This window comes from Macrobrachium rosenbergii, chromosome 47 (genome assembly GCF_040412425.1).
Source record: "Macrobrachium rosenbergii isolate ZJJX-2024 chromosome 47, ASM4041242v1, whole genome shotgun sequence".
NCBI classification, from domain to species: Eukaryota; Metazoa; Arthropoda; class Malacostraca; order Decapoda; family Palaemonidae; genus Macrobrachium; species Macrobrachium rosenbergii.
Window position 1 is genome coordinate 38,240,107 of NC_089787.1, and position 26,343 is coordinate 38,266,449.

A 26,343-nucleotide genomic window follows, 5' to 3' on the forward strand; every position below is an offset into this window, starting at 1 on the left:
CTCCCCTTCTACCAGAGAAGGAGTCGAGATGACAGCAGATAATTCCTCAAAACTAATATCCAGTTCTATTGAAGGGAAACTGAGGAAAATGCTGACTGCTAAGGCTCACCCGAGGAAACAAAACACAAGTAAGAAAGAGAAGACAAAGAGCCACCACGTGCTATAGAAAACAGGAAAGGAAGGATGTAGAGGGAAGAAAAGTGCCAGCTACATCTAACACTCCACCTCACACAAAACAAGTCTCGACAGACCTAATACCATTCCCAGGAGGTGCCTTGGACAAACAGCTAAAAATGCATCTAGCTTAGAATTAACTGATGATTCCATAACAATGATAGAACTGGAAAAGGAGATATTAACAGATGTGAAAGGAAGATACTTGCCATTAGCAGAAGAAACGGATGTAAAGATTGACATGTGCCTTTCAAGGAGAAAGATAAATGGCAGACAAAGATTTCGAATAAGCAGAATACTCTAAGCAAAAGAGATTGGTCCTGCAATCTATTGTGTTAACATAACATTTAAATTAAAACTCGCTATAGACACATTCTTATTTATTACTGTCATGGAAAAAGTCCCACTTTGAGGCAACTTTTTTAAAAAATGAATGGCACTCTATGCCATTGAGCTTATATTGTACCTTCTCATTTTGGTGCATAAGTTCCTTTGTTTCATCAGGTAAATTATAAAACGGCTGTCCATAGCTCATTCATTATCACAACTTTTCAGTAGTCCATGCTACCATTTACTAAGAGTGAACGGCAACAAGGGTAAATACACAGAAAGGAAGGCAATTTCTGATTACATGGTTATGGTCAGGGAGCTCTTCTATTGACTGCAAGTCTGGGTGACTGACAGCAGCGCTGATCGGTTGGTGCCAGAGGGGTTTGCTCACAGCTCAAGGAGGAGGGCAGCTGTTGCATTATCTTAGGGGCAAGCCTTACTGTTCTCCTGACGGTGGTCAGAAAAAGGAGTGTCCCCTGAGTGACATTCAGCATGGGTTTCCACCAAAGAACAGTGAGGGCCTACTTGTAGCAGAGGCAGCACTGGTCCATGCTGCCTTCAGGGATTTTTGATATTCCTTATGATTTCCTGGCATTGAGGAGGCACTGTGGAGTTCCTTCTTGCAATGTTGGTGTACAGCCCCTTCATCTAGATGGATGATACAGTAAACCCACCTTATTCGCGGGGGATGCGTACCACAGCCCCCCCCCCCCAAATTAGCTAAAACCCACAAAACAAATTAAATATGCTTATACAGGGATTGTCCTACTTACCATGGGGTTAGGTTCCAAAAAAACCATCGTTTGTTTGAAAAAAAGTAAGACCAAAATGTCTCCAACATAGCCTACACTAGGGTATTCGGGATCATGTACTGTATATATACAAGGTAGCCTAGCCTACACTATAAAATATACTCTTAACATAAACAGTACAGGCAGTCCCCGGTTATCGGCAGGGTTCCGTTTCCAAGGGTGTGATGATAACCGAAAATCGGCGATTTGGCGCCTTTTCGCGATTTTCGGGGGTTATCGGCGCCGAAAAGTGCCGATTTTCGGTTATTGGCGCCTCTGTTAGGTATGTATTGGCGCCAAGACCCAATTAATGTCAACGATAAGCAGAAATCGGCGATTTTCGGCGCCGAAAATTGCCAATTTTCGTCACTAGACAAGCGCCATAAAACCAGATCGCTGTTAATCGGGGAAAGCCTGTATAGTAATTATTAAAATCAGCTAATTCTGGAGTTCGTGCAAAGTGACTTATGATAATTCAATACAAAGAGAAATTGAAAAACAAACAAGAATTAGCTTAGCCTACACTATGGTATATTGTATACATACATGGTAGCATAGCCTACATTATACTCTACTCTATATTCGCATATCGTATTATACAAACGTCAAAATAATGAATATGCATCTTTTCCATGGATCTTTTAAAATATTATGCCTTAATTTACTGTATCCAATACTATTGTATATATTCTTATATTGCTTTTGTATTATAAACTGCTACCATAGCAATCATCAATGTTTTGGTTTGGAAATGTTTACGCGGTGTTTATTTCGCCACATTTAACTCAGTTCAGAGCACTTTCTTGCTTCTAGTTAGTGTAAATGAATCTCTAAGTCTAGATACTTTATTTATAAGGGGCAAGGTCATTTTTCATTAAACAAAGTGTTTTTAAGTCGAAATATAACTAAATACATCTTGTTGTGAAATTAATTTATCTATTATTTTCGTTAATAGATGACGATTGATGATGGCCGTTTGGGGGGCGTTTGTTTTGTGTTAAAAAAATTCAAGATTCCATTTGCTATTTTCACTTGATTTCATCATAATACAAGCTTTACGTATTTATTGTTTATCAGCGTAAAATAACAGTAATGTGTTCTTTCATGCTCAGTAGTTTTGATTAAAATACTTTCTCTACAATTTTAATTATGATCGAGTTTCATCCATGTTGCCAATGCACCATAATTTACAGTATAATCATTAGCAACTTGAACATTGTTTTCTCAGCTTCAGCTACAACTTGCAGCTTAAATTTAGCAGTATATTTCCTTGACGATCTTTTATCCATACGGAATAAGGGTATACTGTAAAAATATATCAGTCCTATTCTACTTAACGTCATTTGTGCCATAACCTACGGTAATTGTTTATTACCATATGATGGTTGAAATACCAGGTAAACGGCTGTTGTTGTCCAATTCAGTTATAAGCAAAACAAGTTTCTTGGTCGGTTGTTTATGGCTGTATGCATTTACCCAAGGATATAATGTTACTATCAATACTTTTATCATTCTCTTTTACTTTTTTAACTAGAAGATGGGATAAAGAGATGGAGGAAAAGTTGTCTATTTTAATTTGGTCTCTCTCACAGCCTGATTATGCTGCTACCTGCGCTCATGCAAAATTTAAAAATATTTTATAAAAATAATATTGTCGTATCGGTATTAATTGCTTACCCCATTGCAAAATCGAATTATCGTAAGATGAATTATCGTAACTCGAGCACTGCCTGAGCATTTCAATAGTTTTATCAGAAAAAGTGCATTTAGTCATGAAAATGAGATGAAAATCCAGTATTTAGTGAATATTTCTCAGTGAAAAATACTGCGAATGGGTGAATTTTCCGCAAATAATGGGTAGATACGTTCCAAAGAGAAATCCATGAATACGTGAGTGAGCGAATCATGAGACTGCAAATACGGGGGGGGTTACTGTAATCTTGGGCCATGGTCATATCAATGTATGAATGGTGGCATTCATCTAGCTCTCCCTCAGCAACATTGACGGAGTCCCCTACGTATCTTGCTGTAGAGAATGTTTTGGGATGAGGATATGCTGTTTGATGAGTCCCATATAAAAGTTGCGAATAGCACACCAAGAGGGGTAACCCATGTCAATTCAGATCAACAGAATTGCTGTGGGTTCCCCTCCTAGTGTAGTATTAACCAACTTTATACAGGAGCTACTGAGCAACATGTCTTCAAGTTCCTAATTGGACAGGTGGTTATCATTCTCAGCTAGCACTCTGCTGGTCCTGCATTCGATTCTCCGACCGGCCAATGAAAAATTAGAAGAATTTATTTCTGGTGATAGAAATTCATTTCTCATTATAATGTGATCCAGATTCCACAAGAAGCTGTAGGTCCTGTTGCTAGGTAACCAATTGGTTCTGAGCCACATAAATTAAATCTAATCCTTCGGGCCAGCCCTAGGAGAGCTGTTAATCAGCTCAGTGGTCTGGTTAAACTAAGGTATACTTAACTTAACATGTCTTCAGCAAGATCCCAAAGCCCACTCTGTATGAAGGGTACACAGAACACACCTTCGTCAACGTTCCCAACAAGGAAGGGCTGGAGACACTTTGTCAAACATTTAAAGAAGAATCAGTCTTCTACTTCATGTCTGTGTGAAAGAACTGTTGATAATACCAACCCTTTTATGGACATCCGTTACCAGCGCTCCCCAAGACTTCAAGAAGAAGGTCGACAGAAAACATACTGAGATCAGGCTCTGCCTCAATTGCAACAGATGGTGGCCCCAATAAATTTAAAACATTTGCCAATATTCAGTAGAAACCCACACTTAATGTTACTCCTTCCTACTGCTGTCAAGAGAATAATGCGGCATGCCCGAGATAACGTAACAGCCTCCCTCCTCCTTGAGCGGTGAGCAGTACCCCAACAGCCCCAACCAATCACCCTGACTATGACCAGCCAATCAAAAATTGCCTTCCCCTTTCTTAACCTGTCTTCAGGCATAAATGTTCCATGTGTATGCACCAACAGTGCCATTCACTGCTGAACACTGGGATAATACATGAGCTTTGGAAAACTGCTTTATAATTTACCTGCTGAAACAAAGGAATTTATATGGCAAGTTGACAGGCACAATACAAGCTCAATGGCAGAGAGTGCCATTCTTATTCTTATTATCATTTTCACTATTTTTTTAAAACACTGCCTATACCTTGATAGCCAAAGAAAGGGATGTAAAGACTGAACAACTGCATTTTGAGGAGAATGAAAAATGACATACAAGGATTTAAAACAGAAGACGTAAAAGAGATTTGTTCAACAATCAACTGAGTTAACATAGCATCAAAATTAGACTCACTACAGATTACACCATTATTATTATTACTATTATATTATTATTATTATTATTATTATTATTATTGTTTACTATTATTATTGTCTTTCTATAACACTATCTACACCTATACTATTAGTCCAGAGTGCTAACATCATCATTAGTAGATACCTATGACAGTGAAGTTGAAATAACAAAAATGATCCTTTAGCAACCACAATAAACAGGTACTGCAACTTCATAAACAAGATAAGGATGACAGGACACAAAACTACTTCACCCCAAGAACCAACTATGTTCCCTGGCAGCAGACTCTTCTAACTGTCGCAGGGTAGTCTTGAGTTCAGGATACAAAGACGAAGGCACTCACAACTTATCTCTCAAAGGGGAACGCAAAAAATATAGACCACACACTATGGAGGGACATGGGACAGTCCCCAGTTTACAGCGGGGTTCCGTTCCCGGCGGCATGCCATAACTCGAAAAACACTGTAAACCTAAACATCATAATAATAATGGGAATAAACGGCGCTTATGGTACCATAAAATCAGGTTAATGGCACCGTTAGCCTAGCACCATAAGTCTGAACGCCGTAACCCGTGGACTGCCTACTCTGTTAAACCTTTAACTGACACCAAACTAAGGTTCACATCTTAATCTGCCTCACTGAAATGCTTTCCCTATACTGAAAGGGGAGCAGAAGGCAAAGCTAAGAAGTCTCCAGTCTACTGAAGGAGTTGCAAAGAAAAAAGCCAGGGTGAGTGGAGACAAAGAAGGAACTACAGAAGAAGGATAAAATGCTGATTATGTTCTGGCTTAGCTATCTGCTTTCTCAATCTATCTGCTTCCTTCTCTTCTACGTCTAAGAAACTCAAGCAAAAAAATCCTTTGCCAATTCCTACATTACTCACATCTATTTTTATGACCACATTCTAGACCCCAGCAGCCAGCACAGTGTGTCTATCTAATTCAAAATTAAACACCCTGCTAACACAATACACATATACAGGGTTTGACAATCTTGCTTCCCGTGGAACATATCCTAAAGAACAAAAGTGCAATTACAATACTGTGAAAACAGCTAACAGGTGAACCAGTGAAATACCGACAACCACCCGCTGCTGTGGCATGAAGAATTCTGATGAGCAAAAACATTCAGAAATCATCTGGTGGAGAGCAGCGCAACTAGACAGTCACCCGGGCCATCCAAGCCATCTTTTATTTGAATGTCGACTTGCCTGCTGGCTCGAAGATATAGCTATCTTTAACAGTAGGTAAGATTAACCCCAAACAAACAATCATACTCATAATTATTATAATTACAATGGTAATACAGTAATGTCATTTAAGCAAAATATTATTGGTACCACCTGGGGTAAAATTAGAGTACAGTAATGGAATGTTGTGAATTTAATTTAGCCTATGAATATTCTCATCTTCGCATAAAGTTCCCGCTGGTGAGTTTTTAAGCAACACTGATTCCACATTGTTGTACAGTCACTTGTTCTCCAGAATACGCATTTTGGCTCTTACATTTTCTTGCAGTGTGACCACAGTTGCTGTATTTTTGACACCATAAAGGTTTTGGGACATATGGGTGATTTCTCTTTTTCCCCTAAAAATCTTAATATTTTGTTCAAGTTTTGCAGTTTAATTTTATTTTTGCCACCTTTAGCAATGCATCTTTATTTCCTATACCAGGTTAATATATCATATATAACCTAGTTCTCAATGTTATTTTCCTTTTTAGGGGAAATCTAATCCTCTACCAATCTGTCTTTCATCACTTGGTCAACCTACCTCATGTTTACTGTTTACAGTACTGTGTCTAACAACTGAAATATTCACATGAACCAACTTACTGGTTGTTAAACACCTATGATTTTCTGATTGATTTTCGGTTATGGCTTCAACAAGCCATTCATTTCCTTCCACTTGTCTAAAAGACAAATCCCTAACAGACATCTCAAAGATAAAATTAAGCTGGAAAGTTATTTGTTCCATAAATGAAACCCTGAAGAAATTTCAGTTTTAAAGAGAAAGTCAAAATGAACAAAAGCTGTAGGTGGTTTCAATTTTCCTTTCTATTTTGTTTTCTCTCATAAGATTTCCTGGTCACATGAGGCTGATCTGTTTTCTAAGTCTTGAGAAAGGACATTAGGGGAGTATGATACTGGTACATTGGCTGTCAAAATATGCTACCCACCTAAGGGCCTGACAGGGGATGAACATGGTTTTCTTACAAAAGATGACTGCCCTGGGAGAACTTCACAGACAAAACCTTAACCTCAGTGCCTTAAGGGTCATCAGGTCATCAAGATCGGACCCAATATTGAAGGAAAGGTTTGACATAATCCCTTTGGCTCACTCCAACATGTCAGCTACACAAATTTTACTGGCAAGGAAGTATGCCATTCAACCTAAACCCCCTTTATGGTTTACAAATGATCAATATTATATTCAAGGCTGCATGAGGGTTATAATTGAAAGATCAGTCCTGATACAAGAGTGAAAAAATGTGTACAAACACACGGAGCAAAACCATCAACCTAATTTAGTTCAGAGCACCTACATAGAGCCAAGCTATGAGTTAGTTACAAGTGGGTGCTTTGTCCAGGATCCCATCCAACAGCAAGGTGCTAGGAGTTTGGAGGTGAAAACCCTGCCCAACAGCAAGGTGCTAGGAGTTTGGAGGTGAAAACCCTGCCCAACAGCAAGGTGCTAGGAGTTTGGAGGTGAAAACCCTGCCCAACAGCAAGGTGCTAGGAGTTTGGAGGTGAAAACCCTGCCCAACAGCAAGGTGGTAGTAGTTTTGGGGGTGAAAACAAGTAAAAAGAGTCAAAACATAACTTGGTTGTTAGTTCTAAATACTTCAGCCAACAACATGACCAAGCAGGATCAGTTTACCCAAAAAGACAATGATGAAACAATTCAGTAATTACTTGTACCATTATCTCTTTTCTAATATGGTACTGACTAACCATATTTCAATGCCAAAGCTAAACATATGCATTTTGTATTAGATGCAACAAAAATATAAGAATGACCTTGTCTGGCACATTCAAAATGGTACATAATTCAACAACATTCAAAATGGTACATTATTCAAAGTTAAAATGACATATCCCAAAACAACTATGTACTGGCTCTATTGTAATAGTAAAACTCCTTGTGCTCTTCTTGTTACTCATTTTTTCTACCAATAAGATCATGGTAAGTAGCATAAAAGATGTACTAAAATAAACAAAACATTTAGCACACTGAATTTTGAGACTGAGCAACTATTCATCAAGTAATGACTAATCCAGCATCAATTTATAAACAAAGATGGTACCTGCACATTCAAAATCTCTCTTTCACTGTCAACCTAAACCTTATATAGTATATGCAAATGCTGACAACGTAACATTTTAAAATGAATTACAATCACACAGATTTCATTTAAAAACATTATCTCGTACAAAATTCTCAGGCAAAAACATGAAAATCAAAGAAAATGATCTTTAACTCAGTGATGACATATACAATGTACATCATGGCTGATGAAAGAAGTTAAAGAAATTGACCCAAAATTCAAGCTAAAACTAGATCTCAATACAAATCTCTAAATATATATTTTAACCATCACATGAGAAAAAAGGTGTCTTCCAAAACCTTACACCCCATGCCTCATGGTCTAATGCAGTGCTATTAAGTGGAAAAATTACCATTGTATAATAAAAAATAACCTATGACAAAGTGCAAGTTAGACTTTTCCTTTTCATATACTTATTAAATATTAATATATCCCAATACAGTATTCCATTCTAACTCCATCTACACCTTGTAACGACAAATACATTAGAATGTAATAAATTAAAATCTCGTATTGCCTTGTGCCTCTGAATTATTTCTGAACATGCAACAACTGAACTGAACAAAACCCCTCATAAAAACATTAGTCCTCATCAAAGCAAGTACATATTAAAGACTCAAAAGGGTTTTCTCATTGTTCGAACAAACTGGAAATGACGTGATATTCAAGGTAATAGTGTAATACAGATATAAGTATGCAAATATAAATGATATCAACGCTAAAATACTGCTGGAAGACCGCCACACATCAACACGACAACGGAAAGAAATGAAACTGCAGTACATCTCAAAATAGTAGGCGGACTCGCTGCTCTTTTGCTCTGCGGTAATTACCTTGCCGATTATTCAGCAGTCAGTGTTCTATTGAAAATAATACTGTATATAGGATTAACTGCTGATCATATGAATGCCGCATTAGATAAGCAATATCCAATTCATCACTCTGGATGCAAAAGTGAACGGAAAACCCTCTACCGTACCGTTTTTGCATGGACGCCAACGATGATCAACTACAAGAGCATTAAAAAATTAAAATACAACTAAAACATACCTCTATAAACACTAAAAATGAATTTGCTGTAATTGAACTGCTCCATTCCTACAACAGTAACAGTGAAATAATTTCAAATCTATTTTATCAACATAAAATCTGTAACATTACACACACGATTACCACAAAATTCATATACTGCTACTTACAAGGAGACACTCAAGGATATCCATCTGTCCAAGTGCATTAAAAACCCAAAGTCCTTACACACCAAAAAAAAAATTGAACTGTCATATTTGGAAAGAGGATTACTAATTCAGTAAAACTATTCTTGACATTCATGATTTATGCCTTTATTTTCTAATTAATAAAACACTATCAACTACAAATGATTTGAGTAATCATGTTACAAACCAAAAATGACAAAATAAGGCAATGTAAACAGTACTCCCTACACAAATATTTTCTGGTGGTCAGTTCGATTCTACAACAACTACAGTATTACAGTAAATATTCAATATTCGAAATGACACTGATAATAAAGTAATGCCCACAGATATTGCATGAGTGAGCCTCGTTTGCCCATTTCAGGTCTCTAGAGCAGCGCGGCACGGCGTGGACACGGCGGCACTACGGATCCGGTACGAACAATACCGAGACAATACAAATACATTGATGCCACTCTACCGCGCCAACACCAACAATCGATGTTATGGTGGCGGTGCTCCCGACGAACTTCGCGCGCTTAGTACGGCCGGCGGTCAGATGGGCCGTAACTGCGGCAACAAGGAAGGGGAGGACGTTAGTTCTCACTAGCACCCACGTTGTTTAGCAGCAAAATTACATTTCATATTATCATAACTCTTTTTATCAGAACTTTGCATACATTTACCTAGCATTTTTATATTTGAACTTCAAGTGTTAGGAAAATACAGTGTAAAACTATATGTTCTAGCATACAAAATGACATTTATACTGTAGTACCATAAACCACTTACCTTCTCAAAGGTGGTGGAGGGGGGAACCTGTAAAATAAAGAGAAAAAATTCTGTAAAATAACATAAAAAAATCTGGTTGACCAGTAACAACATGGCTATTTAGGTCAAAAGACAATACAATAGATGCACTTCTATTACTTTCAGCAATTTTGTTTTGTAAATTTGTTTATATACCAATATAATTCTCTAGAGTAATGTGAAAATATTTTCTTTAAGTAATTTTTTTTAAGTAATATTTTCCTTGACAGATGGGCGTGACATGAATTTTCTCCACTGTCTTCAGCATTTTCTCTGAATTCTTATATGTCCTTTCTACAAGACTTACAGGGCATTGCTACTGGTCTATTCCTAAAACTTGAATACCTACTCTCTGTATGACTAAATACAGTAGTCCCTCATTAATCCATTTTCACCTTATCTGGAATCTGACACTGTCCAGAGGGTTCCCAGAATAATCAACAGAAATTTTTTTTTAAATTAAAAATTAAAAATGACACCAATTTAACTTTAAATTTTTGGTGGATGACATCACAAGTTTAAATTTTTGGTGGATGACATCACAAGAAAAATTAAGTAACATTACAAGGCTAAAATTACCTTCTACATTACATCAAATACAACTGGAGAGCTGTATTCCACTAAGTATTAACTAGTTTGATTTTTTATGTCTCCATTATGTGCAGTACAGTACAGTAATTTATATATAAACCACACCATACCTAACCTGATCCTTGAAATACTTTCTATGTCTTACAATAACCAAGTAAAACTTACTGGCTATAGCAAGTGTAGAGTTAATCTTAATATGATTCACAAACATACATACACACAGGTATCAGTGTGTGCAAAGTTTCAGTGTTTTGTAATATGATTCTTGTTTATGTACAGACATTATTGTAGGGGTATTATGTGGTCGAGAGAGAGAGAGAGAGAGACCAAAATTTGTTTCTTAACACAATGCTCATGTAAATATACATACAAAATTACAGAACAGACAAACAATTACCATACATACTCGCGTATCATGCGACTTTTGAAGACCTAATTTTGAAACTAATTTTAAGGGGGTCACATCTTACAAGAAACATAAAATTAGCGAATGTAATATTCACAAATTAATACCATATTACAAAATACAAACATAATGAACACTATGTATCTTTTCCATGGATCTTTTAAAAAGTTATGCTTTACTGAACTGTATCCAATAATACTGTGTGTACAGTATTCTCATATTATTACCATATTACAAACTACGAACACAGCGATCATGCACCATCTGCAATGTTTAGGTTTTCATGAAACGATACCATTTGGGAATTTTGTTTGGGCATCAACTCCAGTTTAAAGATAACCATGGGGGAAAGTTTTGTCCCATCTGCCAAACATGTTAAAAACAATAGTAAAAAGTGTTCTTTCATGCTCAGTAGTTTTGATTGAAATACCTTTCTCTCCAATTCTGTTTATGGTTGAGTTTGATAGCATATAAGTTTAGGGGACTTTCATCCATGTTGCCAAGGCACAATAATTTATAGTCATTAGCAGCTTGAACACTTTTTGTTTTCGAAGCTTCAGCTACAACTTGTAGCTGAAATTTAGCAGTATATTTCCTTGCCAATCTTTTCTCCATAGTGAATAAGGTTATACAGTACTGTATACCCTTATATATATAAATATATACTTCCTATTCTACTTGACGTCTTTTGTAACAAATACAGGCAGTCCCCGGTTATCAGCAGGGGTTCTGTTCTGAGGGTGCGATGATAACCAAAAATCGGCACTTTTTCAGGTGATTTCGGGCTTATCAGCGCCGAAAAGCGTTGATTTTCAGTTATCGGTGCCTCTGTTAGGTATGTATCAGTGCCAATACTCAATTATCGGCTCCGATAAACGGAAATTGGCAATTTTCGGCGTCGAAAACTGCCAATTTTCGTCGCTAGACAAGCACTGTAAAACTGGATCGCCATTAACCGGGGACTGCCTGTGCAGTAATTATTCACTATAGTACGATGGTTGAAATGCAAGCAAAACAGCTTTGTTATCTGATTCAGTTGTTCATAGCAAAAATGATATTTTAATAATAAAATAAGGTTTGTTCATACTTACCTGGCAGATATATATATAGCTGTATTTCTCCGAAATCCGACAGAATTTCAAAACTCGCGGCTGCGCAGTGTGGCCAGGTGGTTAGTACTCATTCCCGCCGCTGGGAGGCGGGAATCGGGAACCATTCCCATTTTCTATTCAGATTTTCTAGTGCCACTGTCTCAAGAGGGGAGGCGGGAGGGCACTAAAGTATATATATCTGCCAGGTAAGTATGAACAAACCTTATTTTATTATTAAAATATCATTTTGTTCATGACACTTACCTGCCAGATATATATATAGCTGAATCCCACCGTAGGAGGTGGAAAGAGACAGAATAGGATTTAGGAACAAATAAATGTAGGCGAATGACGCCTTGGTTCCTTACCTGTTAGCATAGCTGACTTGAGGTTATCTGTCACCCAAGCCTGCTTCTGCTTATCCAGAGTCTCCAGCAAGGTAGGGACCTATAAAGCTGGAGAGATCCAGATGACCTGTCCAAGGGGCGTGACCACAATAGGACTAGATCATGTGACCATACAGAGAGGGAGAAGGAGCAACGACCAACCACCTGACCGCCCTATCTAAGGTAAAAAACCTAGCATAGGCTAAAAATTGGGACGTCCACCTCAATGGCCACCCAACAACCAAAAATAAACAACAACAAGATTAAAAATACTACCTAACCCCTAAAGGATAGGATGAGTATTGCCTTCTTCTCCCAACATTGTGTCTGCATGGAAACGTGACGGTCCCAGCGAAGAGCAGTCTTCAAATGTCGTCTTCACATCCCGCAAGTAATGCTGGCGAAACACTGAATTACTTCTCCAGAAGGTAGCACCAAGAATATCATTCAGAGACATATTCTTTTGGAAAGCCACCGAAGTCGCTGATAGCTCTAACTTCATGAGCTTTTACTTTCAGAAGTCTCATGTCACCTTCTAGGCAGGAGGAATGAGCCTCTCGAATAGTACTTCTTAAAAAGAATGCTAAGGCATTCTTGGACATGGGAAGATCAGGTCTCTTCACCGAACACCACAGATTGTCCGATGAGCCTCTAGTTTCCTTGGTCTTGGCTAAGTAGAACTTGAGAGCCCTGACAGGACACAAGACTCTTTCTGACTCTTGCCCAAGTATTTCCGTCAAACCTTTGATTTCAAAAAGATTTGGGCCAAGGGTTTGAAGGATTTTCGTTCTTGGCTAAGAATAAAGGATTTAGGAGCATACAGCATTAGGACCCCTAAAGCCAATATGTTTGCTAATTGCTTGCACTTCACTAATCCTCTTAGCTGTCGCCAGAGCCGTTAGGAAGACAGCTTTCCTCAAATCACGTTCTTGAGGGAAGCCAAGACAGAGGTTCAAAAGTACTAGACATAAGAAACTTCAGGACAATATCCAGATTCCAAGAAGGTGTCCTGAGTTGAGGAATTTTGACAGTCTCGAAGGATCTCAGTAGATCGTGAAGATCCTTGTTGTCGCACAAGTTCAGGCCTCTGTGCCTAAAACTGCCGATAACATACTTCTATAACCCTTAATAGTCGAGACTGCCAGTTTATTCTTATGCCTAAGATAAAAAGGAAGTCAGCTATTTGTGGTACAGAGGTCGGGTCGAGGAAACTCCTTTACTCCTGCACCATCTTCTAAAAACAGACCACTTGTACTGGTAGACCGCATTCGAAGAAGGTCTCCTGGCATTGGCGATGGCCTTTGCCACAGCTCTCGAAAAGCCTCTTGCTCTGGCCAACTTTGAGATAGTCTGAACGCAGTCAGACTCAGAGCGGGAGAGGTTTTGGTGGAACCTTTCAAAATGCGGCTGCTTGAGAAGGTCCACCCTCAATGGAAGCGTTCTTGGAAAGTCCACTAGGAAGGACAGGGTCTCTGGGAACCAATCCGCTGCTGGCCAGAAGGGGGCTATTAAAGTCATCCTTGCTCCTTCTGACGTTGCAAACTTCCTTATCACTTCTCCCAGGATCTTGAAGGGAGGGAAAGCGTAAAGGTCGAGGCCTTTCCAGTCCCAGAGGAGGGCGTCTATGGCTAACGCTCCTGGGTCTAGGACAGGAGAGCAATAAAGGGGGAGTCTTGCCGTCCTGGACGTGGCAAAGAGGTCCACTAGAGGACGTCCCATATTCTCCACAACTCTAAACATACCTCCTTGTGAAGAGTCCACTCGGTCGGTAGCAGCTGATTTTGCCGACTGAGAAGGTCTGCTCGGATATTCTCCACTCCCGCAATGAACCTCGTGAGAATAGTGACCCTTCGAGCATGAGTCCAGAGCAGGATCTCCTCGCTAGGATGAACAGGAACGCAGATCGAGTACCCCCTGTTTTTTGAGGCACGCTAGAGCTGTGGTATTGTCCGAATTGACTTGGACAATTCTGCCTGCAACTTGGGCTTCAAGAATTGAAGAGCCAGAAAGATAGCACCCAATTCCTTGAGATTTATGTGCCAGGACACCTGTTCCCCTCTCCAGGTGCCTGACACTTCCTCCTCCTCCTAGTGTTGCTCCCCATCCTTCCCTGGACGCGTCCGGAAAACAACACTAGGTCGGGGCTCTGAAGACGAAGAGAAACCCTTCTGCAAGCTTTAAGGGGTCGAACCACCACTTCAGATGATCCTTGACAAAAGGAGATATCGTCAAAATCTCTTCCAGATTCTCCTTTTCCCTCCAGTTCTCCGCCAAGAAAAACTGGAGTGGTCTGAGATGGAGCCTCCCCAGGGAAACAAACTTCTCCAGCGAGGAAATGGTCCCCAGCAAACTCATCCATTCCCTCACCGAGCATGTTTCTTTCCCTAGAAAGGACGAAACTTTGCTTAAGCAAAGCAGTTGCCGTTCGGGATGGAAAAGCTCGAAAAGCCACTGAATCCATCTGAATCCCCAGATAGACGATGGACTGCGTCGGGATCAGATGGGACTTTTCTTGGTTCACAAGAAGTCCCAGGGACTTCGTCAAATTCAGCGTCAAAGTCAGGTCCTCCAGACACTTCTCCCGAGAAGAGGCTCGTATGAGCCAATCGCTGGAGGTAGAATGACACCCGAACACCCGCCAGGTGAAGCCACCTCGCAACGCGTTTTCATGATCACCGTGAAGATCATGGGAGCGGTGCACAAACCAAGCAGAGAGCTCTGAACTGGAAGACTCGTCCCCCAGCACAAATCTCAGGTACTTCCTTGATTGAGGATGAATGGGAACATGGAAGTACGCATCCTGTAAGTCCAGAGAGACCATCCAGTCCCCTGGTCTTAAAGCCCCTAGAACCGACTGGGGCGTTTCCATCTTGAATCTTTCCTTGAAATAAAGCGATTCAAGACGCTTACATCTAAGACCGGTCTCCACTCTCCCGACTGTTTCGGGACTAAGAAAAGCCTGTTGTAGAACCCCGAGAATCCAACTTCAGAACTTGTTCCACGGCTCTCTTCTCTAACAACTGCTCCAGGAGGTCCAAAAGAATCTGTTGCTTCTCTCGGTGGTAAGACGGCGACAGATCCCTGGGCGACGTGCAAAGGGGTGGAAACATGAGAAAGGGGATCTTGTAACCCTTCTCTATGACAGTTAGTGACCATGTTGTCCGCCCCTTTTCGTTCTCCAGGCTCCCGCAAAATAAAGAAGCCTGGCTCCTACAGGTGTCTGGCGGTGAAAGAAGTCACTTTTTTTCCCTAGGTTTAGAGGGGGCCGCTCCTCTGGTGAAACCTCTTCCTCAAGGGGAGACGATCTAGAGGAAGAAGTTCCTCCAGCGAAAGGGCTTCTTCTTCCTGGAGGACAAAACTGAAGCAGAAGAAGAAGAAGGAGGAGCTGGAGGACGTCTAGAAGAATGAGCCAACAGATCTTGCGTGGCCTTCTCCTTAAGACTTGCGGAAATGTCCCGAATCAAAGACTGGGGGAACAGATGGTTAGACAAAGGAGCGAACAATAACTCTGCCCTTTGCGAAGGAGAGACAGACTTAGCTGTGAAGTCACAAAACAAGGCCCTCTTCTTTAAGAGGCCCGTACAAAAAGTGAGACGCCAGTTCTTCAGATCCATCCCTAACTGCCTTGTCCATACAGTTAAGGACACTAGAGAGCTCCCAGGGTAATAGAATCCAGCTTCGAGCTTAAGATCTAAGGCTCCCAAGCACCAGTCCAAAAATTAAACACCTCCATGGTGCGGAAGAGACCTTTGAGATGATGGTCAGTCTCTGACAAGGTCCAAGAAACCTTAGCAGTAGGCAGATGAGACCTTCTGGAAGCGTCGACAAGACTGGTAAAATCCCTTGAGAAGAGGAAGGAACTCTAGGGCTGAGATCTTCTCCCCTGTCTCATACCACATACCAGCCTTGCCTGAAAGCTTAGACGGAGGCACAGCGAAAGAGGTCTTGCCATGGGACTTCCGTTCCTCCATCCACACGTTGACTTTCTTGAAAGCCCTCTTGGTCGCCAACGAAGAAGTCATCTTCAAAAACCCCGCGCTCTCCTAGCTTTGGAAGAAGCTAACTGAGAAGGAGGAGAGAGAGGAGCCGAAGGTTTAAACTTGTCCCCGAACAAGTCTTTAAGCAAGCCGGTCAAAACTTGATAATCGGAAGAAGAGGAAGCAGACGAGAGCTCGACTTCAGCAGGATCCGAATCGGCAGACACCTCTCCCGCCACAGCCGGAGAAGCAACCGAGTCACCCAACACTTTAGGGAACGGCTGGCCTTGAGGTCCAATACGAAGAAGAGATCTTCTTTTCTCAGACGAAATGGAATGCTCCGTAACGTCCTGAAGAGCAACCGAAGGGCGCCCTGAGGAGCGCCCTGGAGAGCCCCTGAAGAGCGTTGACACTGGCGTCACGCCCAAAAACCGGAAGAGCGCCCTGTCGGCGTCCTGCACAGAAGCGCCCTGAAGAGCGGCTACGAGCGTCCACGGGAAGAAGCTCGCGGCGTCATGTTGACGAGCGTCACGACGAGGAGCAAGAGAGCTAACAGGGCGACAAGGCGACGACACAGGCGAAGGAGACGACGAAAGCGGAGCAGGAGAAGGAGACTTCCTTGATCTTTTGACAGGCAAAGTCAAGTCCTTGCGACGACGAGGAGCAGAGTCCTTCTCTGCAATAAGAGAAGACAACTGCCGCTGCATCTCCAACAAAATCTTCTTAGAAGGAGAAGAATCATGTCTGGGAGGAGAGACAATCCTATGGGAAGACGATGGGCAAGGGGACGCTTCTCTTCTTCCTCACAGGAGCAAGAAAGGTTCTCTCCTTAGAGCGGCTGGGGCGCTCCGAAACATCCTCATCAGACGAAATCCTAGTCCTCTTCTGCGGTGGAAAAGCTTCAAAATAACTAGCCGACGAAGAAGACTGACGAGAAGCGTCCTCTTGAACACAGCTCCTCTGAGAGGACGAGAGTCCTTACGAGAATTCCACCCCTTGCGAGGGAGGGCGCCGGAGGACGGGCAGCAGTCCTGAGAATGCGCCCGGCACGATCTCTGGCAGCCTGGGAAGCGACAACAGGACCTGCCGGCGGGACGTCAGATCGGTGGGAAGCCCCGTAACCTTCTTTGCGGCTTTCGACATGCCTTCTCCCTGAGTCCTGGGAGTCTGACAGCGGTCCAGGCCTAGAAGCATTATGGGGCCGATCTGACGCCCCCTCCACAACACTGGGGGGAGCACTACACTTCACAGCACTTTGGAGAGATGTCACTTTGTTCTCGAGCGCACGGATAGAACTCATGATCTGCGCCAGGCCGAACCTCCACAGACACAACATCGGGGCCCAAGGCAAAACCACAGGGACAGGTGCAACATCAACTACGTTAGGATTATCAGGAGAGGAAATAACCTGACTCTTGCACACACTCCTGGAGGAAGACCTCCTAACCCTGTCACGCTCCAACTTGCGAACATACGAATCATAAGACTTCCAGCTCGCATCCGATAAAGGTTCACACTCCTTTACATCGATCATCTATAAGACAAACATGCCCCTACACTCAAACAAACCGAGTGAGGGTCTACCGAAGCTTTCGTAGCCTCACCTTACAATCACTCATACAACATACACGGAAACTAGCAGAACTAGAACCAGACATAGTTAAAGAGAGGTCATAAGCAAAATCCACAACAGTCCAGAAAAAGCGTGTGCCAATCCACAGTCCAAGAATCAAAACCAAAAGTCAAGAGAATACTTAAGTGGGAATAAGCAAGTTAACGAAATCCAGAGGCGGAGGTACTGTAACAGATGTTAACAGTACCGCGACAGAGAAAATCTGAATAGAAAATGGGAATGGTTCCCGATTCCGCCTCCCAGCGGGGAATGAGTACTAACCACCTGGCCACACTGCGTGTGCCATGAGTTTTGAAATTCTGTCGGATTTGGAGAAATACAGCTATATATATATCTGGCAGGTAAGTGTCATGAACAAACAGCTGTTTCTCATTCGGTTGTTTATGGCTGTACGCGTTATGCAACAAGTATAGAGTTACTAACAATACTTATAATTCTACCCTACTTTTTCATAACTTACTCAACTAGAAGATGGGATAAAGATATGAAGGAAAAGAGGTTAGTCTATTGTAATTTGGTCTCAAAAAAAAAGGGACCTCGCATGATACACAAGATACATGATAAAATCATTTTTTTGGGCTGAAAATTTTCGGGTCACAGGATTATGTGAGATCGCGTGTTACGAGTATACACAGTACATGCAGGCAGTCCCTGGGTTACGATGGGAGTTCCATTCCGATGCCGAAAATCGTCAAAACCTGAATATAGTGGAAAATCATAAAAACCATTACTTTTAACCCTTCAACGCCAACTAGACATATTTTACGCCAACAAAAATTGTCTGTCGGGTGCCAAGTGGACGTAAAATACGTCGACTACAAAAAGTTTTTTAAATATTTGCGGAAAAATACTTACAGGCCTCGTATGCGAAAAATTTTAAATCGCGCACCTTGAGGGATGCTGGGAGTTCACGGATCACGCTGTTGTTTTGTTTACAAGCGTGACCCAGTTGCGCATGCGTGAATGTTTTTCTTATCCCAAAAGAAAGCATCAGCTAACTCTGCTGAAAATCTCAGAAATTCTTTCGTCACTTGTCAATTTTTGCACCGTTTTATATTAGGCTTTACATAAAGTTTTATATATGAAAATGTGTGCAATTTCATGTAGAATACAACAAAAAATAACTCATGGTTGTAGCTTTTATCAATTCTGGCATATTTTCATATAAATCACGATAAGTGCCAAAATTTCAACCTTCAGTCGACTTTGACTCGACCGAAATGGTAAAAAAAAGCAATTGTAAGCTAAAGCTCTTACATTCTAGTAATATTCAATCATTTACCTTCATTTTGCAACAAACGAGAAGTCTCTAGCACCATATTTCGATTTATGGTGAATTTTTGAAAAAACTTTTTCCTTACGTCCACCCTAACTCTGCTGAAAATCTCAGAAATTCTTTAGTCACCTTGTTGTAATTTTTGCACTGTTTTCTATTAGCAGTTACATAAAGTTTCATATATGAAAATGTGCACAATTTCATGTAGAATACAACAAAAAATAACTAATTGTAGCTTTTATCAATTTTGACATATTTCAATATAAATCACGGTAAGTGCCAAAATTTCAACCTTTGGTCAGCTTTGACTTGAATGAAATGGTCGAAAAATGCAATTGTAAGCTAAACCTCTTACATTCAAGTAATATTCAATCATTTACCTTCATTTTGCAACAAACGAGAAGTCTCTAGCACAATATTTCGATTTATTGTGAATTTTTTTAAAAACTTTTTCCATGCGTCCGAGCTAACTCTGCTGAATCTTGTAAGAGCCTGACGCCGCCTCTTCCAAACACGTGTGTTCGTGTGTTCGCCGTCCATCGGAGTGGACAAGACAACAAGAGCATCTCGTTTTCTTTCTCTAAAGGAACGCGATTTCAACCATACAATATTTCCATCTGTTTCTCCCTAACCATTGTTGTCTTGATGTATGTAATCACCACTACTTGCATTGCCATGCAAGCATTCTAATCATGTACTCATAATGTTCCAACGAATCTTCTGTATCAAACTGTGTATGTTTCTGTTTGTGAAGACGCCAAACGTCTCGCCACTCCGATGGACGACGAACACACGAACACACGTGTTTGGAAGAGACGGCGCCAGGCTCTTACAATCTCAGAAATTCTTTAGTCACTGTCGTAATTTTTGCACAGTTTTCTATTAGGCGTTACATAAAGTTTTATATATGAAAATGTGTGCAATCTCATGTAGAATACAACAAAAAATAACTCAAGGTTGTACCTTTTATCAGTTTTGAAATATTTTCATATAAATCACGATAACTGCCAAAATTTAAACCTACGGTCAACTTTGACTCGACCGACATGGTCGAAAAATGCAATTGGAAGCTAAAACTCTTACATTCTAGTACCAATCAATCATTTACCTTCATTTTGCAACAAACAGGAAGTCTCTAGCACAATATTTTGATTTATGGTGAAATTCTGAAAAAACTTTTTCCTTACCACCACACGTGGTAACTGCTGAAAATCTCAGAATTTCTTTAGTCACCTTGTCGTAATTTTCGCACCGTTTTCTATTAGGCGTTACATAAAGTGTTATACATGAAAATGTTCGCAATATCATTTAGAATACAACAGAAAATAACTCATGGTTGTAGCTTCTATCAGTTTTGAAATATTTTCATATAAATCACGATAAGTGCCAAAATTTCAACCTACGGTCAACTTTGACTCGACCGAAATGGTCGAAAAATGCAATTGTAAGCTAAAACTGTTACATTCTAGTAATATTCAATCATTTACCTTCATTTTGCAACAAATTGGAAGTCTCTAGCACAATATTTCGATGTATGGTGAATTTTTTAAAAACTTTTTCTTTACCTCTGCGCGCAGTAACTCGGCTGAAAATCTCAGAATTTCTTTAGTCACCTTGTCATAATTTTCGCACCATTTTCTATTAAGCGTTACATAAAGTGTTATACAAGAAAATGTGTGCAATTTCATTTAGAATACAACAAAAAATAACTCATGGTTGTAGCTTTTATCAGTTTTGAAATATTTTCATATAAATCACGATAAATAGAAAAAATTCGACCTTCGGTCAAATTTAACTCGACCGAAATGGTCGAAAACTGCAATTGTACGCTAAAACACCTACAGTCTAGTAATACTGAATCAATTACCTTCATTTTGCAACAAACGGGAAGTCTCTAGCACAATATTTCGATTTATGGTGAATTTTTGAAAAAAAACTTTTTTTACGTCCGCTCGTTAAGAATTCATGCATCAATTTGTGATAATATTTTCACTGTGTTGCTTTGATCGTTTTACAATTTATTATGTACCAAATTCATTACAATTTAGTGTACAATACAACGAAAAAAAATAACTCATTAGCTTTAACCGTTTTGCTCACAGCGCGATTTGTATACAATTATGAAATTTTTTTTTTCTGCTGTCATATATTCCGATATTTATATATGATAATGATATTTTTTTTAATTTCTGATGGTTGCATACTAAACTTCAGACAATGACAAAAAAAGGAGCTAAAAATTAACTCTTAATCTTAAAAACTAAGCATGCTATGATTTTTTGAAAAACTTTTTTTCCGCTTCGGCGCTAACTCCCGAACGCCGCCGGCATACAGCAGACACTTTTGTAAATAGCAGCTCGGCATTCAAGGGATATACAGTACAGAGAGAGAGAGAGAGAGAGAGAGAGAGAGAGAGAGAGAGATATGGGCAGTTGGCCTTACTTAAATATCAAAAGAGTGAAATTATTCATGAATTATTACGGAGAGAGAGAGAGAGAGAACTGAAGTGTTTATATCGGTAAGCTGCTCTGTGATTTCGCGGGATTTTAATTTACATTTTTATTAACACTGCTGTGTTTACATTAATATCTGAATATTAGTAAATCATTTGTTTACCAAAAAAAAATGTATTTAGTCATGAAAATAAAATAAAAATCACTAATTAGTGAATATTGCTCTATGAAAGAATTGCGAATGTGAATTTCATTTCTTCTGTCAGATCGGTGTCATCCGAAATATCGTCAAAAATCGTTAGAAAACCTTTACAAAACATTGCTTTCAATCCTTTGGATGTCTTGAAAACAATGTAAGCTGCATTTTTATTGAGTTTTTCATCAAAAAACCTCCAATTTTGACTATTCTGCCATTTTGGAGACATATTTCTTGTCATATCGGCATTGTCTGAAATATCGTTGAAAATCCTAAGAAAACCAGTCTTTTAATCCTTGTGTATCTTGAAAACAACGAAACTTGTATTTTTATAGTTTTTCATAAAAAACCTTCAAATTTCAACCATTCTGCTGTTTTGGCACCATATTTCTTCTGTTGTAATGGCATTGTCGAAAATTATAAGAGAACCTTACTTTTAATCCTTTGGGTGTCTTGAAAACAACATAACCTGCATTTCTGTTGAATTTTTCATTTAAAAAACTTCAAATTTTGACCATTCTGCCATTTTGGAGCCATAATTCATCTGTCGGACCAGTGTTGGACTGGCGTCATCTGAAATATCATCAAAAATCTTACTTTTAACCCTTTGGGTGTCTTGAAAATGACATAACCTGCATTTTTATTGAGTTTTTCAATAAAAAAAAACTCCAAATTTTAACCATTCTGCCATTTTGGAGCCATATTTCTTCCGTCAGTTCGGTGACGTAACATGCCTTGTAACCCGGGAAATAATTTTTTATGACTATATTTGAAGAGCATTATAAACTCGGAATGTCTTACGCCGAGCCCGTTGTAACTAAGGGGACTGCCCGCACAGCATCAAATCTAACTTGAAGATGAAAATATAAACAATATAGGCAGTCCCCGGTTATTGGAGGGGGTTCTGTTCTGAGGGTGTCATGATAACCGAAAATTTCTGATAAGCGAAATTTTCACTTATCAGAAATGTAGGTACGTATCAGCGCCGATAAGTGGAAATCTGTTATTTTCAGCACTGAAAACTGCCGATTTTCGTCACTAGACAAGCGCCATAAAAACAGATCGCCGTTAACCAAGCCCACTGTTAACCAGGGGCTCCCTACTGTAATGCAATAAATACTGTACATGTCAATCTAACTCCAAAAGAATAATGATTAAATGTGCTGTAAATTTTGTACTGTACAGAAATCTCTTGATTATCCAGATTAATACAGCCAAGGGCATTGGCTAAAGTCAAATAAAACTAAAGGAGTAAAGGATCAACTCCGTACTCTTACTCCTACCTTGTCAATGCCGATTAGGTGAAATCACTCAATATGCTTATTAATAATAACCATCACACTCTGAATTGAAAACTTAGCTATTAGCTAGCTTATTATCCCTTATTTGTAACAATATATACTGTACAAATACACATTGCAAAAAAATAAAAAGTGAACCTCTTTTTTTTTTCTCTCTCATACGGAACAGCAATAGGGTAGGTTGCACTATCGGATTAAAATGAGTACCACTTTCTTTTTCATTCTGCCCAAACCTATGACGACACAGTCTTTAAAATACATTGTATAAAAAGAAGGCAAACCTAAAAATATAAAAAAAAAAAAACTTCTTTGTTGCCTACCTGTGTGCACTGCCCTAGGTGTTTACGATGGCCAGATTCTTAAATTTTAAAATTTGTGAAGAGGTTTACTAGTCTTCCTCCATCTCCTCCCCCTGCATCAAATCGACTGTCTAATTGCAACCAACATCACCATCTTCCTGTAGCTCCTGTGCCTCTCGGAATACAAGTTATGAAGTAGCCAGGAGATGCATAGAGGCACCTTGAGGGTCATGCTCATCAAAGTGGGACAGTGATACAACGTATTCTTGGCAGAAGGAGCCCTGTATATTAACAAAGGTACAGACTTGCTCACCTGCAGTTCCAAGCTGAAAGACCGAGTTACTGAAGATGTGGGTGGCGATGGGCTAAGGTGCACAAGAGTTTGGGATCTGAAGCTGTTAGGGGCACTTGATATTATGGAAAATTTCTTGAACTTCTGCAGCCGAGTCCCAAGTCCCTGGGGTACTTCCTAGGTTCGACATTAAGCATATCGAACACCATGTGGAAGTGCTTGTACAAGGGTACTCGTGATACAGCCTCATCATTGTCGTCTTCTTCAGGAGCTTCCTTATCAACAACAGCAACTGCAGCAGCTATCTCGCTGTCAGAGAGAAGTTGGAAGCCAAGGTCACCACCGTCGTCATCCAGCCACTCCTGTACCTCCCCCTAGGAAATGTTGTCTCCTCCAGTCAAGAGTTGGGCATGGAAGTCATTGACTTTGAACCCTCTTCTCCCTTCAGCATACAGTTCTAAGTATGGCTGAGGTTCTCTAAGGTGACATCCCTCCAAGCATCTGTGAAGCTGTAGATGGCAGACTTCAGTGAATACCTTATAAGATTTTCCCATGTCCAGTATCCAAGTCTTGCTCCTTCTCTTCTTCATCTTTCAACACTACCCTCACCTCCTCCAGGAACTTCCTCCAGTGCAGACGTATTACAGGCAGTCCCCACTTACCGGCGGCATCGGTTAACGGTGTTTTGGTGTTACCGTGATTGGCTAGCTATGTCATTAACCGGATTTTCAGCGCCGATCTCCAATTAACGGTATCGTTATGTGGGGATTTTGGCGCCGATCTCTGGTTAACAGCCTCGTTAAGTGGGGTTTTCAGTGCTATTACCGCAGATTTTCGGTTACCGGCGCTTGGCCGGGGACGAAACCCCCGCCGTTAACCAGGGACTGTCTACAAGGCAAATATGTGACCCTAAAAAGACCTTCATCACCAACCACCTGGGTTGCATTAGGATGTGCAGGCACATTGTCTATGAAAAGCAAAACCTTCAACCAATGTCTAGCAATGCCAAAGTCCTATGTCTCATGACGAACAACCTCCTTACAAAAATTATGATCTTGGAAGTGGACCAAACCTTCACTGAATTAAACCAAATCACTGGGAGCCTATCCATCAACCCATGCAGGGCACATGGTTGCTTCACACATCCAACTATCAATGGTTTGCAATGATGGGTACCAGTAACATTTGCACATAAAGCAGGCACTTGTTGCTTGGAAATCTTTCAACCAATAAATAATTTTCCTTCTCATCAGCAATCTGTCAGTGGGTAAGGAGCGATAGAAAAGACCAGTTTCACCAGAGTTGTAGATTTGCCCTAAAAGGAGGCCTTCTTTTCTCATCAAGTCTGGCAATGTATATTCCCTCCTCAGAAACATCCAAAGCTTCGCCATGAGACTTCTCAGCACCGCGTATGTTCAAGCCAGTATCGCTTTGCTGATGAAACCAGACCAAGGCCGATTGCTCAATGCCTTCATGACACACTTTTGTCATGACCTTGCGGGCCTAACTCCTGGATGTCTTCTTTCCAAAGCCCATCATGTAATTCTTAGAATGAGGTGGGGCCATACACAGCACAAACACCACAACACACACTAACATAATGACTTGCAATCCTGCAGTCACTGCAATGAGTCACGTGTTCCGGGGAAAGCATCCCGTACAGCGAACGCTCGATAATATTCAGAGCAGTGACTAAACACGTGACACTGGACAAAGAGGCAAAATGTCCTTTTTACTGTGTGGCCTGATACTTTCTGTAGGTAGAAAGATGTCTGTGACTCATTTATCTATCAGCCATTAAAAAGTAAATAGTAATCACAATGACGTGTAATGACGTATGCATTTCCGCCAATAACATTTAAGCTTACAAAAACACTAGTGCTTCAGCACCCTCACAACTTTTACCATACTCTACTGAACATAATGCCTAATCTGTATCGACCAATTAAAAGCAACAAACAAAATGACATATGATGATGCTTTTAAGACAATAACAATCAAAAAGACTTGCTCTCTGTCTCCCTTTCTCTCTCCCTCTTTCGCTTGTCATTTCTATTGGTTTTTCAAAATTTTTCTTGGTTATTTGTCTCGCTTGCATTATTTAGGATTTATTTCATTACAAGTGACAATATTACTGTAATATCCTTTAATAAAATATGGAAGAAGCATAAATGTTAATAAAAAAAAAAAAGCTCTAACAAAGTCAACAACTGCCTACCCCTCTCCACCCAACCCACATGGCATTCCCATCCCCCTCTAAGCCCAGGGAGTCTTTCCCGGCCACCCAACTTCCCCAAAACCCCTGCTTATTTCTGTAAACAGACTTGCTGCTGCTTCCCTCTCATCATGTCCAGCCTTCTGACCGCCGGCCCCCCCAAACCTTTCTCGGTCTAAGCAATTACTAACATTTCCTTACACCAGTGCAGCGTTGCCAACCATAAGTTTATTTATTTTTTTTTTAAATTTATACAAATA

The 26,343-nt window shown here is 40.2% G+C and overlaps 1 protein-coding gene across 6 annotated transcripts in view; it reads right to left on the bottom strand.

Moving 5' to 3' along the window:
* Positions 1–9,288: 9,288 nt before the first annotated feature.
* The window catches only part of lark (RNA-binding protein lark), an 87,235-nt gene continuing 70,180 nt past the window's right edge, over positions 9,289–26,343 (bottom strand). For all 6 annotated transcript variants that reach the window (XM_067090694.1, XM_067090690.1, XM_067090693.1 and 3 more), the window contains 2 exons: positions 9,950–9,976; positions 9,289–9,727 (listed from right to left, as the gene is read on the bottom strand). In XM_067090694.1, coding sequence (XP_066946795.1) covers positions 9,697–9,727; positions 9,950–9,976 — 58 coding nt within the window. In that variant the 3' untranslated portion in view covers positions 9,289–9,696. The remainder of the gene's footprint in view (positions 9,728–9,949; positions 9,977–26,343) is intronic.